General features: G+C 51.4%; 1 protein-coding gene and 1 pseudogene across 3 annotated transcripts in view; both read left to right on the forward strand.

Annotated features, from left to right (window-relative positions):
* Window positions 1-15,504, forward strand: part of RNF220 (ring finger protein 220) — a 229,068-nt gene that overhangs the window by 198,690 nt on the left and 14,874 nt on the right. Inside the window, exons 3-7 of one of the 3 annotated variants that reach the window (XM_039238691.1) lie at window positions 3,044-3,089; window positions 6,623-6,724; window positions 11,458-11,500; window positions 14,568-14,689; window positions 15,055-15,187. In XM_039238691.1, coding sequence (XP_039094622.1) covers window positions 3,044-3,089; window positions 6,623-6,724; window positions 11,458-11,500; window positions 14,568-14,689; window positions 15,055-15,187 — 446 coding nt within the window. Of the gene's footprint in view, window positions 1-3,043; window positions 3,090-6,622; window positions 6,725-11,092; window positions 11,329-11,457; window positions 11,501-14,567; window positions 14,690-15,054; window positions 15,188-15,504 lie in introns of those variants that run through there. The other 2 variants (XM_039238692.1, XM_039238693.1) reach the window with 2 other exon arrangements.
* Window positions 13,925-14,039, forward strand: LOC120236107 (annotated as a pseudogene).

The raw sequence follows: 15,504 nt of genomic DNA on the forward strand, positions 1-15,504 counted from the left end.
TATCCAGAGAGAGGAAAGAGCCCTGCACATGGAGAGATTACACAGAGCTGCAAGTGATGCTTAGCTTGGCGAGACCTGAGCCCGGAGGCCTTTTTCTGGGAGACTTCCAAAGCCACTTTGAGATCTGGCCTGTAGCATGGGAAGCCAGCGCTCTGGTCAGTGCTTTCAAAGGGCTGGAAGGAGCCACAGGGAGGCTGGGTGACTCTAGAGAGGCGGGGTATGGAGATGGCAGTGCCCCCACCCCCACTTAAGCCTTATTTAAGGCCGGCCTCGGTGTTTGGTTGGGTAATGAACTAGATAAACAATTCCCCAAATAGATTAAAACGAAGTGTAACTTACAAAGGCGGCTGGTGATGATGGTTTATTCCCGGGCAGCACACCATTTCTTTATTTCCAAGGATAATTCAGTGTAAATCACCTTAATTAAAAGTGTCAGCCCAGCCCATGAATATTGTACTTAGGAACGCGTTTCCTGGGTCCCAGTTATAATTTAAAACCCATGGATCACTAGGCAGCGAGTGACTGAGAAGGGAGGAAATCGTTGGGGGTGGGCTGTGGAAACAGGGAGGGACGGAAGGCAGAGGAGCTGATGGGCTGAGCACGATCCAGTCTGCCCATAGCTCTGAGGCTCAGACCTCTCCTTTCAGAGGCAGGCTTTTCACCAGATTCTGTCTCTGGGGAACCAAACACACTTGGAGGTGATCAGGCTGTTGGAAGAAAGGTAGGGTGGGGTGGGGACACTTGCTCAGAGAGAGGGCAGGAGCTTGAGGTAGTACCAGTCTGACTTAAGGGAAAGGTAAAAGTATTGGCAAAGGGAGAGGCTGGACATTCTCACCCTAGATGTCCTCATTTCTATTCACCAGCCGAGGAAACTAAGCCCAGAATCAGTAGGATACTCCCCAAAGTGGAGAGAGAAAAAGAACTCCAAGCTCTGTCCTCTATCCTAACCCCTGAGTATCTTTAGGAAATCAGCGCAGGCAATTGAAAAGCAGCACTTTGGACTCGGTCAGACATGAACTCAAATCTCAAACCCTACATGAGCTGTGTGAACACAGAGGTGTCATTCAACCTCCATGGGTCAACTCTGTAAAGTTTTTGTGAAGATTAAAGAGAGAGCACATATAAAGTACCCGGCCCATACCTGTCACAAGTGGTTGGTGCACAATCATTGTTCACTCTTTCCTTTTCTGTCCCAACCTGATGCTGCTCAGATGAAGCTCAGACCTCAGGCCAGGGGTCCAGCAAGAATGTCACACAGCAGATGCCTCATTTCTGTACCCATCCAGGCACAGTGCCCGGCACAATGGGATGTCAGTACTTGTTGACAGAGTGAAAGAATGCTAAAAGTAATGAACTCAAACTAGTTGCTCCTCAGGAATAAAAGGACTGTTTAGGAACCCGGTCTGGCTGTCCTTCCCAGTCTGTGATGCCCAAACTATGTGATCAGCCAGGCAAACAGCTCTGTTTTTACGCTCAGACCTGTGATGTGTGTATCTATGCGGGTGTGTGTCCACATGTGTCTGCATTTGTGGATGCGTAAGTATCTGGGAATGTGTTGGTGCGTGTGGGCGTATCTGTGCATGTCTTTATTACGTGGATGTTGGTGCCTGAGCAGCTCTTCACAGTCTGGGTGACTGTTGTGAATGTGTCTTTATTTACAACATATTTGAACCACTGGGTGTGACCACACGTGTCTGAGTGACTGTTGACAGAATTATGGACAGTGGATACGTGTGTATCTGCCTTTATACCAGGGTTTCTCAACCTCAGCACTATTGAAATCTTGGGCCAGATAATTCTTTGTTGTGAGGGGCTATCCCATTCACTGTATGTTGGTTAATATCCTCTACCTACCAGATGCCAGTAGCAAACTCCCTGCCCCCAGGTGTGACAACCAGAAAGGTCTCCAGACATTGCCAAATGTGCCCTGGGGGACAACTGCTACTTTATCTGAATCTGCCTATGTCTTTGCTCACATATTGGGGTATCTACGTCTGACCCTGTGGGTATTCCCTGTGTATATGCTCTGAGTCCGTGTTTGTCCTAGGCACTCTGCCTTGAGTATGTGTCTGTGTGTCTTTTGTGCTTTATCGACACCTCTGTGGGCATGTTCTACCCAACTAGCTTGTATAGGTGTCTGTGCATGGACCCTATAGAATGGGCTGTGTCTGCCTCCTGCACATATCAGCCAGCGCCTCTGCGTGCATGTATTTGTATGTGTGTGTGAGTGCACGTGCATGAATGTGTGAGCACAGATGTGGTGAGCACAGTGGGGGCAGAAGGGAGGGAGGGACAGGAACAGGGATATTAATGTTTCTGAAGTGGATCTGATTTGATACGTCTTGTTCCATTGTCAGCATCTGTTTAGCAGGGATTTGTAATACTTTGTGGCTCTGGATCACTCATGCTTAGCGCGGGATGTGGCCTTGCATACCAATTTTGTTATTAAACACAGTCCTCGCCTCCCCCACAGCCCATCCATCACCTCCCACCCCCGCCCCCGCCTGCTCCGAGCCGCCCACCATATTTCAGGGCCCAGCTCCCGCCCGCCTGCCGCGCCCGATGCCGGAGGGCCTGGGGCTGACAAATTGAATCAGGGGGAGATCATTCCTGGCCTAACGCAGTTTGCAGCGTGTTGGAGGGAGAATTGACAAGAGCCATGTCAGCTCCATCACCCCCAATCCCATAGGAGCTAAAAGCAGGCTGGGGACAGGAGGTGGAGGGAAGGGGGCATCCAGGGCAAGCAGAATCCTCAGGGCTGATACCAGGAGTCAGGTAAAGCCCCTTTCCTCAGATTCATGGGGGAGCCTACCATGCCTACTGTCTCTATCCCCCTCCCAGGAGCCAGCTCTTGCCACTGGTCCCTGGTGGAGGCTGAGCTAGTCAGGGCCAGCTGAGGTTGAATGGCCTTGGTAGAGCTTGGCTGATCAGGGCTGGGCTAAGCTGGCTATGCCTTCTCTTTTTGGGGTCTTCTTGCTATTCTTCTCTTGCATGCCCTGGGCAGCAAGCGGGATAGTCACCCTGTTCTCTTCTTTCTTGGCAGCAAGAATTCCCTTCTGAAGGATGCCATGGCTCCAGGCACCCCCAAGGTAGGTGGACAATTGTGTGTGTTTCCTCCTGACCATCCTAACCTAGGCTTACCCATAACTGATTCCTCTTGAGGAAAAGGAGCTCTTCCTGGATCCCCAGCTATCTCAAGGGTTTGATCGTCAGTCTGAGGCCTAGGGCTGCCCTGTGTGCTTGAGAGAGAGAGAGAGAGAGAGAGAGAGACAGAGAGAGAGAGAGAGAGAGAGAGAGAATGTGTATGTAGTCTGAGTATGAGCCAGAATATGCTCATCTGACTTCTTCCTCTTCCAGTTAGAATAGGAATCAAAGCTAAGAATGACATGGGGGCATGGGGGACCCAAACACTAAGGCTGGGGAGACTCCAAGAAGGAAGGTAAGCTGTAGCAGGGAAAGAAAAATATAGAAGTAATGGTCAAGACAGACAGTGCACAGGCCTTAGAAGCAACACTGTGTGTGTGTGTGTGTGTGTGTGTGTGTGTGTGTGTGTGTGCATGTGCATGAGTATGTGTATACTTTGTCCTGAGGGCAGCAGGGAGCCAGGGAGGATGTTGAGCATATCTGAGGAGACTGTCTGCCCCTCTAAACAGATACTATGGGAGAGAGGTTTGGGAGCATCAGATGGAGAAAGGAAAAATGAAGGGCAAGTAGCTGGCTCAAAGGAGGGACCAGAGAGGCCTCTTCCAATGACGTGATTTGTACCAACAACTCCCATAGGTGGCCACAGAGGCAGATGGTACTGCTTTCCCAAAGGTGATGATTTTGAGGAAGTGGGGACCTGGGGAGGAGAACTAAACCCTACTCACTAAACCCTTCCTCACCCTTGGTAAGGCAACATCTTTTCTTAAAAGTTCTCACAATGACTCTTAAAGGCAGGAATCCCTGGCCCTTCTTATAGGGAGGGAGGAATGGATGTTGATGCTTCCGAAATGGATGAAATCAGTCAGGAGGACTGCACAGAGAAATCAGAGGACAAGCCAGGAAGAGAATCAGGGGACCTTTGCATAGGGGGGTCAAGATAAGGTACAGGCATCAGGAAGGAGGAACAGTCCGGAGTCAGGATGAGCACAGGAAAGCACTGTATCCCAGACTCCTAAGGGAGAAAAGTTCCAAAACATATGGGGTGGTCAGCAGTCAAAGTGAGAAAGTTTGGAGAAGGGGGCCCTTGTGTTGAGAAGTCTTAAAGTCATTGGTGACCTCGGAAAGGGCAGTTTGGAGAAAAGGAGCCAGAGTGATAATATTACCTCCAGGGGTTGGCCCAACAACCCTGTAGGCCTTTAAAAAGGGTGGGAGTGGATTTTGCACCTTCACGCAGGAAATCACTCAACACAGAAAGTTGGACAGAGTGGGGGACGGAGAGGTTGGCCCAGTCTTGGACAGGTGTAGGCCCTGCCCAAGGTAGCGAAGTCCTCCTGCCTAAAGAGAAAAGGTGGGGGTTGACAGGCAGCTGTGATTCGCACAGGCGGGGAGCCGCACTCACAGAGCGTGGCCCAGCCTGCAGCATTCGGTGGTTGTGGTTAAGGAAGGTAGGCCATGGACAAGCTGCCGGGTCAGCCGCTGCCACAACCATTGACACCTGACACCTGAGTGTGGCTGTCAGTGCTGGGGATTGGACCACAGTGAGGCCTGTGCTCTAAGGATAAACACAGATACAATCCACATCCATACAGAGCCCCCCACATATGCAGAGGCACCCACACCGAGGTCAGAGTACTCACACAGGAAGTCCTAAAACACATGCAGATCCTCCACTGCCGACACAGACATATTGATAATTAGACTCGGAGGCAAGGACCCCTGCTCACTCAATTCCAAATTCACGCTCATACCCCCTAAAGCTGACCATTTCGGCCCCCAAAGCTGACCATCCCCTGCCTGTGGCTGAGGCTTCAGGGAAGCAGGTCATGGGTGGAAGGGGCATGAGGTAGAAGGTTCAAGCAAGAAACCGAGAGGACAGGGAGGAGGGAGGGAGGGAGAGGAGAGGGCGAGGGGGCCTCAGACAAGATTGATGGCCTCATTGCCATTAAGAAAAAAATTAGCCGGTGGCGGCTATCATATTAAAGGGTGAAGAAGCCGTGAATTATTTTCTTAAAGATCTTATCGCTTACAATGATAATTTTACCTTCCAAAAGGCCACTTTTAATGAGGCGAAGAGCCAGGCAAAAAGTCATGATTTAATGCCGGGATTTTTTTTTCAAAACACATTTTACTGCTTTTTGGTCCATGTTTAAAAAGCGCCAGTGACCTTTTTTTATTCTGCTTGCCCCAGGTGTAATGCTGGGGCCTCTCAGGGCTTCTAACCCAGAAGAGAATGGGGGGGGCCAGAGGAGGCACACAAGAGCAAGCTTTCTCATGGGGCCATGGGGCAGAGACCCCACATTGTTTCCCTACCTTGGCATCCTCCCTGGGACCAGAGAAGGAGAAGGACATTGCCTGAAAGACCAACACAATCTGAGGTGGGGGCCTAGTCACCCACTAGGCCTCCTGCTGGGTCTGGCTGGGTGAAGAAAGGGCTCCAAGTCACAGGCCCTTCCCAGCCTCCCCCCCAACCCCCACCCCACCAGCTCTGGGGGCGAGGGAGCCCTACCAGACCAGCAGCTGCCCCTCCCTTCTCAGGGCCCTTGCCTAAGGATGTTCAGCTTGGCCACCACATGCGGGTCACATCCTAAGGCTTGGTTGGAGATGAAGGATAAATGGCTGCTCCATCTTTCCCAAATTGCTTTCTTTGGGCTGTCACTGGCGATTTGGCATGGTTTCTTGGCTGGGGAGGCCTCCTAGGGAATTGTATGCTTCCGGCTCAGAGCTGTGCAAGCTGGAGAGGGTGGGGGAAGGAAGTAGGGATTGCTTTCAGGCCTCCGGGCCCCCAGGTTGCAGCTGAACAGGCCTTGGCAAGAGCCAGCAAGAGCAGGCTGAACGTGCCATGTGGTATTTAGGATTGTGGCGCTTGCACACAATGTAAAGCAGACAGTTTATTAATCTACACTGCAGGCGCACGTAGGGGAGGCTGTGCAGGACTGACATGGGGGGGTGAGTTCTCCTAGGGTTCTCACTGGGGTCATTGCCACCGCACAGGGATAAATGGACTCAGCGTACATCCCTAGCTGCACGCGGGAAACTCATACATACTATTTAATTTACTGTCTCTGTAGCAGGGCTGCCTTCAGCCTGTATTAGGGGCAGGCAGGGCAGCAGATATGCAGCTTTACCCCCCAGTCCTTCAGAGGGGTCCCAGAGATTCGGCTTCTGAAGGAGAACAAAGCATGTATTACCTCAGCCAACTGGGAGTGGGCAGGGAGTCCTACCTGCACTGGGACAGAGATCACCTGGGAGGTTTGGACCCTCTCAGAGGTCTCTACCCATCCCTGGAATCAAGCCACCCTCTCCCACAACCACACCCCCAGGGCCTCAAAGCCGGCCTTCAAATCTCAGGCGTGCCTCTATCCCTCTGCCTTCCTCTATGCCCCTCTCCCAAAAGCTCCATTGGACTGGGAACTCTAGGGGACTGATTGATTGCAGGTCTCATTTGGCCTGAGGTAACATGTCCTTTTTCTTCTTCCAGTCCCTCCTGTTGTCTGCTTCAATCAAGAGGGAAGGAGAGTCTCCAACAGCATCACCACACTCCTCTGCCACTGATGACCTGCACCATTCAGACAGATACCAGGTGAGGAGGGGGTGGGTGAGCGTGAGAAGGAAGCTTACATGGTGAAAGCTTAGTGGGACATGCCTGGTGCTAATTCCTCCCCTCCTTGGGAGGTGAGAAGAGAAGCCAGAACTTGTATTTGGTTCCCTCTGTGTTGAGTGCCCCTAACTGAAACCAGAAGGCACAGATGTCAGGGAATGAGCCTTAAACAGATAGGTTTTAAGGAACAATGCCTAGGTCACCTGGGTTCTGGTGGGCTGTAAGCACTTCTGAAGCATCCCATCCATCAGGAGGTATCCTATGTGGTTTGGTTTCATGAGGGACTCAGAGACACAGCCCCAAAGCCCCTGAAGACTTCAAATCCAGGGTCCCTTGAGCAAATAACTATTCAATCCTGCCAAACATTCATATCAGACCCAGAAAAAGACAAGAAGACATTGTCTGAGGGCATTGGGCAAACAGGGAGTAATCACACAGTCCTCAAAGATCACAGCAAGAGGGGTCCCTAATGGTAACATCCCAGCTCTATATGGGTCTCCTTTATGGTAGGAAAAAGAAAGCAGCTTTCTGTCTGAGGAGAGACAGAGCCCTGCCCTTGGGAGCCCCAGTCAGATGGAAAAAACAGGGCCCTGCTCCAAGAATTATTGGTCTTAATGGCAACAGGGCTTCTCAGGGAGTCCCAGTATGAAAGGAGAAAGCAGCCTTAACTCAGAAGCCCTGATCTGATGTGGAAAGACATGGCAGCAGGGACCTACAATTCCGGCTGGAGAGCCTGGGTCACTGCCGGCACACAGGAAGCCTTTGTGGGAATTAGAGATGTTCCCTTTGGGCCCCCTTTCCTCCCAACTGACACAGCCTGGCATCAGGATGCAGAGCTTAGAGAAGGGAGTGGACACCGTTCTCCACTGCACCTCCTCTGCTGGATGCCTCTGTACTGGGACTCAAACTGCAGAGCTGTAAGTGCGAGCCCCAGGGAGGGATCCCCCTCTCATAAACCCTGGTTCTAGAGAGGCAGTCCAGTCGGGCCCCTGAGAAACACTACTATTACCCAGACAACCCAAATGTAGGTGGAGAAACGACCCAACTCCAGGGAATTCTGGTCAGATAGGGAAATAAGGCTCTGTAACACAGAGGATGGACAGAGCCCTGCCCTTAGGGGGCATCCTGCCACCCTCACTTCAGTCACAGCATTCAGCCTCAGCACCTGTTGAGCTAAGAACTACCATCAGGCACAGGCCTGGCTTGCTAAGACATGGCACCAAGGTCTTCTGTGATTTAGGTTCAACCTGTATTTTCAGCTTCCATTCCTAATACTGCCTTCCATGAATCCGATGGGCTATGCTCACAGAATTAATGCTAACCACTCCCTGACTGTGCTGTTCCTTTCTTGCCTGCACACTTTTACACATGCTGTTTCTTTTAATGGGACTATTTTACCCCATCCCATCCCATTTCTATTTATCTTTCAACATCCTGCCCAAATACTGTCTCCTCCAAGAAGCCTTTCTGGATTAGCTATCTCTTCTCACAAACCCTATATGTCCCTATGATTGACCCTTATCATCCTGTATTGTGATCACCTGTTTAGCTATGTTTCCATTAATTACTGACATATAACCAGCCATCCCAAAACTTAGTGGCTTAACACAATTTGTTATTTCTCATGAGTTTTTCAGTTGACTGGGCCTTTCCTCATTTACACAGCTCATTCAGCTAGATGCCAGACTAGACTGGAAAGCCTCACATTCTGGGAGATCAGGGTGCCTTGGTTCTCTTCCATGGGGCCTCTAGTAGGTTAGATCGGCTTCCTTATTTGGCAGCCTCAGGGTAGTGTCACACCAAGGGGCTGAAGGCCAAAGCCTCTTGAGGCCTAGAATCTGGAACTGACACATCACTTGACAAAGCAAGTCCCAAAGCTAACCCATAATCAAGGGATGAGGATTCTGTCCTCTTGACAGAAGGAGCTGCAAAGAATTGTGGCTGTACTTAATCTATCACAATGAGCATGACTGTTTCACTAGACTGGGAGTTCCTCCAAGGCAAGGACATTGTCCCATCCTTCTTTACTCCCTTCCTGTACTCAAACATGCTTGGTCCAGTGTCCTTGCCTTCAAGGGGTTAGATTAGCAAATAAATAATTATAGCCCAGTGTTTTAAGTGCTCTAACAGTTATAAGTTTCTGGGATAGCACAGTATAAAGAGGTGGTTTATCAGAGCAAGTTTCACAAAGGGGTAACAAATGAACACGGTTTCAGAAGACATAGGAGTTCACTTTGATGGACAAGGAAGAACATCTGCCACTTCAAGGCAACACTGTGCAAAGAGCATAGAGGTGCAACACAGAATGATGTATCTGGGGACCTGCTAGCAGCTCACTTTTGTTAGCGTGTAAAACCCAAGGGGAATTGTCAGGAGGTGAAGCTGGAAACCTCAGGGGCTAGCTGGGTATCCCATCCCCTGATCCTTACACCATGCCTGGCATGTACTAGTTGGTCAGTTATGTTGGATTTTTCTTTAAACCATCGAAGTAGGTCTTGAAAGCATGGGGTATTGGTTTCTGGTTTGGATTCCCATTTACTTAGTCCCTGCTGGGTTACCTAACCCTCTTAACCATTCCTCATTTTATCCTCATAGCAATTGTGCAGGCTAGGATTCATTGCCCCCAATTTACTGCTAAGGAAACAGGCCTAGAGAGGGGATGTGACTTTTTTGGGAACACATAAATTATGAGGAACAGAGTCAGAATTTGAACTGGGATCTGTCTGGCCCTGAATCCTAAACTGTTTCCCAGCCCTGCAGTGGGCTAAGGGGCTTCCATTATAAAAATCCTTCTCCCGTTACCCCTGATATCTCCTGCATGCCAGACCCTATGCTGGGTGACTGGATACTGGATAGAGATCATCATCACCCCCACCCCCACCATAGAAGGGACACATATGTAAACCACCACCATATGCAAGATCAGAAGGAAGCAAGCTAAGAGATGGTGAAAACTATCTCCAAGGAGGCAACTAACCCAACCTTTGGGGGAAAGTGAAGCTTTATCAGAGTCCTGAAGGCAAGAACCACCAACCGTTAACCAAGCAGGGGATATGGAGGCATGGAGGATAATCTAGCCCAGAGTCCAGAGCATTGAAGCACTGGAAGAACTATAGTTAGCTCTGCAAAGCTGAGTGTGGATGGCAAAGGGAGAGAGCAAGAGTGGTAGAAGAGTCTGAAGGGAAAAAAAAAAAAAAAAAAAAACAGGTCAAATAAGGCCTGTGTGCCATGCTGCAGATCTTCTAGGTGGAGAACCACTGAAGGATTTTAAAAAGTGGGGGAGAGGGAGAGAGGGTCAATTTTGCAGATACAAAGAATATACTGTTGTCTGAAGTATGGTCAGGGAGAGAAACTGAAGCCCAGAAGGCCAATGAGAAACAAATTTTGAGAGCTCACAAATTATGAACTAGAGCAGTGACATCCAAGACAGGTATAGTCGTAGAAGAAACCGTCAGGGATGTCTTGCCTATGCCAAGCGCTATGCAGGGACTCTGGGTTCACCTGTATGACTCACACATGGCTCTAACTCTAACTCACACATGGGTCAGCCCCCCATAAAAATCTGTATGAGCTATAATGAAGGTAGAGATGGAAGTACTCTAATGAGAGGAAAAGAAAGATATTTTTGCTTAGGTCTGGAAAGAGGAGTAGGAGATACGCAGAAGTGGAGATGAGAAAACTTACGAGACCTTTAAAGACAGACTCCCTGGAATCTAAAGTTGGAAGGAGTATGAGGAATGAAGGAGGGTGGGGCGGTCCAACGACACCTCTCAAGTTTCCCGTGTGGGCACACCTGAGTGGATGGCGGTATCCCCTTACGAACTGAGCACCCAGGAGAAAAGCGGCTGCTTGCGGGATGTTGAGTTCCAGTGTGGCCGCGTGGGTGTGCGGCACCTGTGAAAGCTCCAGGGGCTGTCCGGCAGACAGCACAGAAATGGGAATCCTTTAACGGGACTACAGAAAGGCTAGGGGCTAGGGGCGGGACAGTTTGGGACATTCGGTGGGACCGAATGGCGACCCGAATGGGGCAGAGGCTACCCGGAATCCAAACGCCGCCTCCCCAGCAAAGTGCCAGCAGCGGGGCCGGGGTGGGGACTGAGCCTCTGGGACGGAAGAAGTCCCGCGCGGGGCGGACGCGTGGAGCGGGGTGGGAGGCCCAGGCGGTCTCTAAAACTGGGGCTGGTAGGCTTTGCGTACAGTGGGAGGGACCCCAGGGCGGCCCTAGCCGGTTACTACCGGAGTATGAGCAGCTGTTTCCTGGTCCTTGTCCGGTCGCCCCCCCACCCCCCGCCGCCGCCATCGTGAACTTTCACCCTGGCGCGCGACGGCAGCAGGTCACGTGATCAGGGCCAACATGGCCGCCGCCGCCGGTGGGAGCTGAGGTGCCGCCGCCGCCGGGCAGCCGGGGGGAATCCGCCCGCATCGCCGCCCTCGCCGGCCGGGCGGCTGCAGGGCCCAGAGCGCCGGAGACCGGGATTGGGGCGGCACCGTGCGGCGGCCACGGGGTCCCGTTAGAGCATCCCCCGGCGGCTATGCCGAGGGCCCGGAACGGCCGGAGGAGCAGGGGGGCCGGCGGGAGGGAGGAAGTAGGTTTGTTTACGGGCTGTTTGGGGCGGGGCAGGCCGGGACCGGGGTCCAGTGCTGGGGCGGGGGCCAGGGCTCCAGGCCGCGCCTGACGCTCTCTTTTCTTGCTTCTGCCCGGGATCTTCTCCCAGACCTTCCTGCGAGTGCGAGCCAACCGGCAGACCCGACTGAATGGTGAGTCTTTCCCGGCCCCTCCCTCCGCCCCACCCCCGGCCTCCTCCCTCCCTCACTGCCTGAAGCTCCGGGCTTGCCTGGGTCTCTTCGACTTTGGGGCCATTTGGCTTCGTTGCAGTCACAGCGCCTGAGAATGGGCTAACCGAGGTGGCCGCCCTCAGTTTCCCCATCTGTCTAATGGAGGTTATGGTTCCAGCTCTTGCCCACGCCTCTCTGAAGGCCTTCAAGTACCAGAGAATGAGGAACAAGCTACACAATTCCACTCGGGAGCTCAGCTTTGAATTTGCAAGCTGCTGGGACCTCACTGTACAAGCCGGCAGGGCGCTGAGAATGTTTTTCTTCCAGTTTTTAATCAGTGCCCGGTAGTGTGAATACAGCCTCTCTGCTGAGACTTGACAATGCAGTGAGATCTGGAGTTCCCACGGCAACAGGAACTAACTCATCCCAGGGCTCTTTGAGTTATCAGTCGGCCCACATTTCACAAAGGTGATCAGCGTGGGCTCGACAGCTCTTACAGGCCTTCTCTGAAAGCACATCGTGTGTGCACTACCTGGCACCCCCCGCTTTTGGATTCAAACCTCTGGAGCATTGCTCTTTGCTGAACACAATTGGATGATCCTAGCTTTTTGTGCGGACATGGGCGTGGTATATCTGATTGTTGGCTGTAAGGGGCTTTAGGGTCTCTGGCCAGCTCTTGCCACTTGATTTCTGGTGCCTGGCTGAACTCCAGTCTGGGAAAGGGAAAGCATTCGTTGTGGGCTGACACCATGTTAAGCATCATTATCACAACACTTCTGAGAGGAAAGTGGTAACACATTTTGTAGATAAGGAAACTGAGGCTGGGAGAGGTTAAGGTGATTTGTTTAAAATCACACAGCTGGGATGTAACTGAACCGTGATGTAAACTGAAGTTTACCTCCAAAGCTTGTGCTTCTCCGACCATACCATGCTCCCTTTTAAGCAAATGCAGACCTTTCCATAGCTATTTAGTAAGCCTAGTTCAGGACTTAGAAGGTGAATGGTGAGTTCATTCATCAGCAAGGCAATGCCTTGAGAATTTTCAGCTGTTGTCTAACCCAGCAGGAGGCTTTCCTGGGATTACAAGGGATCTTCTGTCTTGGGTGGCTTGGGCAAGAACAGCGTCCAGTATCATGCCCTTCTTGGCAGTTCTGTAAGATTCTTTTCTTTATTCAGTCATCATTGTCTATGATTGGCCCTTTGTATTGACACACTGCTCCATACGGGCTTCAAGAACTTGCCTTTCTGATATCTAGCATCCCTTCTCCATCCCAGCCATGGCTGTAGGGTGCCACGGTGGTTCAAGCCTGAACTTCCAAGAGTTAGGACAGTCAGGATGAAGGGATCTAGATCTTTGTCCACGAAATCAAGGAGGACACTAGAACATAGTCACCTCTTGTGCAAGAGCACAGGAAATTGAAGATAAGGGCCAGGCTACAGACCAAGATTTCTCAAACTTCATGTCATCCCTGGTGGGATGATGGCTTTCCTGTTGGTTTGGGTCTTTCTAGAGCTGCTATTTTGGAGTTGGAGTAGCTCCCTGCCTCAGACTCTCAATAGGCAAGAGCTAGGTCCCCAAGTGCATGTTCTTCCTGCCCTAGCACACTCACAGGTCAGTCATTGTTGCTGCCATCCACCAGTGGGTAGACTCTTAGGACAGGAGAGCATCCTAACCTGTAGAGTCAGGCCTGATTTCTTATCCTGCCTTTGTCACTTCTTAGCCACTCAGACAAGTGCACCTTGTTCTCTCTGAACCTTGAGTTTCTTCTGCTAAAATGGATAATACAGCCTTGCTTCTGAACAAAGAATTAAATGAACTACCTTGTGTAAGGTGTTCGATGCTAAGCCTGATACACAGCTGAAGCTCTAAATTGTAATATCACCTTTCACCTGTGTCCCCCCTACCTAAACTGCATTCATGAGCTTCCCACCAGGATCAGTATCCGTGAGAAAGTTTTTCCTGGCCCTTCAATGGGGAACCTTTTTCTCCCTGGCTGGCTCACCACTCCAGTCCTGTCTGATCTCAAAGTGGCTAGCTCTACTTCTGCTATTGCAGGGGGAGTGGGGCAACCCCTTGTTTTGACCCCTTCCTGCTTCAGTGACAGGAGGGCTGCAGAGAGGGATTAGTGAGCTAATTAGAAATGATTGCATCTCTCAGCATTAATTAGCAGTGCTGTGGGCTTGCAGTGTGCACTTTGGAATTGAGCCCCCTGCGGGACAGTGTGGCAGGCAGCCGTCTGCCTCGGGGGCCTGCCAGCCCCCTGCACTGATTAGAAATGATAGAACAGGTTTGGGTAGGCACAGTAAAGGCTGCCCTCTTAAGGTACCCTGGGCTCTCTGATTCAGTTCTTCTATACCTGTCTGACTGGGCCTCAGTCTCCTCTTCTGTAAAATGGGACCAGTGGAGTGTTTACTTCAGCAGCACATATACTAAAATTGGAATGATACAGAGAAGATTAGCATGACTCCTGCACAGAGATGAATTTATGCGAATTCATAAAGCGTTAAAAAATATATTTTTTTTTAATGTATCAGTGGACTTGAGAGAAGTCCTGACTTCTTCCAAGACTTGAGGGGTTCTAAGCATACTAAGGGCTATGCCTCAGGGCCCTTGGCCCTGGAACAAAAGGGCAGTGAGTGAATAGCAGGCCAAATCGGGCCCCTGGAGGGCCCCTGGGTTCTAGCCAAGAGATCTTCTCTAAGAGAGCCCATGGTCTTGGGTTTCTGGGCAGATATCTAGCAACTTGGAGTGTCTTTGCTCATTGGACTTACTGAGGACTGCAGGTAGAGAAGCGTGGGTTGAACCTGAGCCAGCTGTGGCCAGAGTGGACACTTCACTGGCCTTGCACCCGTCCCCTCCCCAGGTGCTCTTGGCAAGGTTCAGTCCCCAAAGGAGCAGTAGGTGCTGCATAATGAGGGCCAGATCAGGCACTGAACAAAAGGGCTAATGGCTGGCAAGGGGTCAGGATGTGTCAGCTCCACTGGGACCGTAGGAGCTACAGTGACCGTCTGCCTATTTTGTGCTTTTGTTTTTGGTTTCTCCATGCAGCTCGGATTGGGAAAATGAAACGGAGGAAGCAAGATGAAGGGCAGGTATGTCCCCTGTGCAACCGCCCCCTGGCAGGATCGGAGCAGGAGATGAGTAGGCATGTGGAGCATTGCCTTTCTAAGGTAGAGGGGCCATCACTACCTACCTTTTCACCCCTCCCTCCCTCCCCCTACACTAGCTGCTGACTGCCCCCAGATTTATGGGCTGTGTTGGGGTCTCCATGTGATCTCAGCAGCTTTTTCCTCTCTGTTCTTTGCCCTCTTCCTTTGCTTTCACTCTTCCACTCCTCCCCTGGGGCTCCAGTGGAAAATAATTGGGAAGAGGCCCAGGTCTTTGACCTCCAGATTGGTTTACGTGAAAGGGGCCCTAGATCTGGAGGCCCATAGGCCCACCAAAGCTGGAGGTTAGGGCCATGCCTTCTTTGTAGACCCTGGGGAGCAGGTGGTGGTGGCCTGGGACCCGCATGATCCTACTCTGCTCTTCACAGAGGGAAGGCTCCTGTGTGGCCGAGGATGATGCCGTGGATATCGAGCATGAGAATAGCAACCGCTTTGAGGAATATGAGTGGTGCGGGCAGAAGCGGATACGGGCCACCACTCTCCTGGAAGGTGGTTTCCGAGGTACAAGCAGCTGACGCATAAACAGTGGCACTCTGATGACCAGGTCTCTGCTGGGTATCCATCTGTTGGGAGCCAAGAGGCCAGGGTTGGTGGCTGGTCATCCGTTCCACCACGTGGGAACTGCTGCTGGCGGGGCTCCTTTGTGACCGTGCTGCCTGCCTGTGATGTGCATATTAAAATGGATGTATTTGGGTGGGGAAATGGAATTGTGAGGCTGCAAGCTAGGAGTGACGAGGGGGGCTCTCAGCCTCGGGTGATGCATTGAAGGTGACAGCCAAGCCGCGTTAGCACCTGCATAAAATATTAAAGGGACGGTT

This window comes from Hyaena hyaena, unplaced genomic scaffold, assembly GCF_003009895.1.
Source record: "Hyaena hyaena isolate Hyena2069 unplaced genomic scaffold, ASM300989v1 scaffold_144, whole genome shotgun sequence".
Classification (NCBI taxonomy): domain Eukaryota; kingdom Metazoa; phylum Chordata; class Mammalia; order Carnivora; family Hyaenidae; genus Hyaena; species Hyaena hyaena.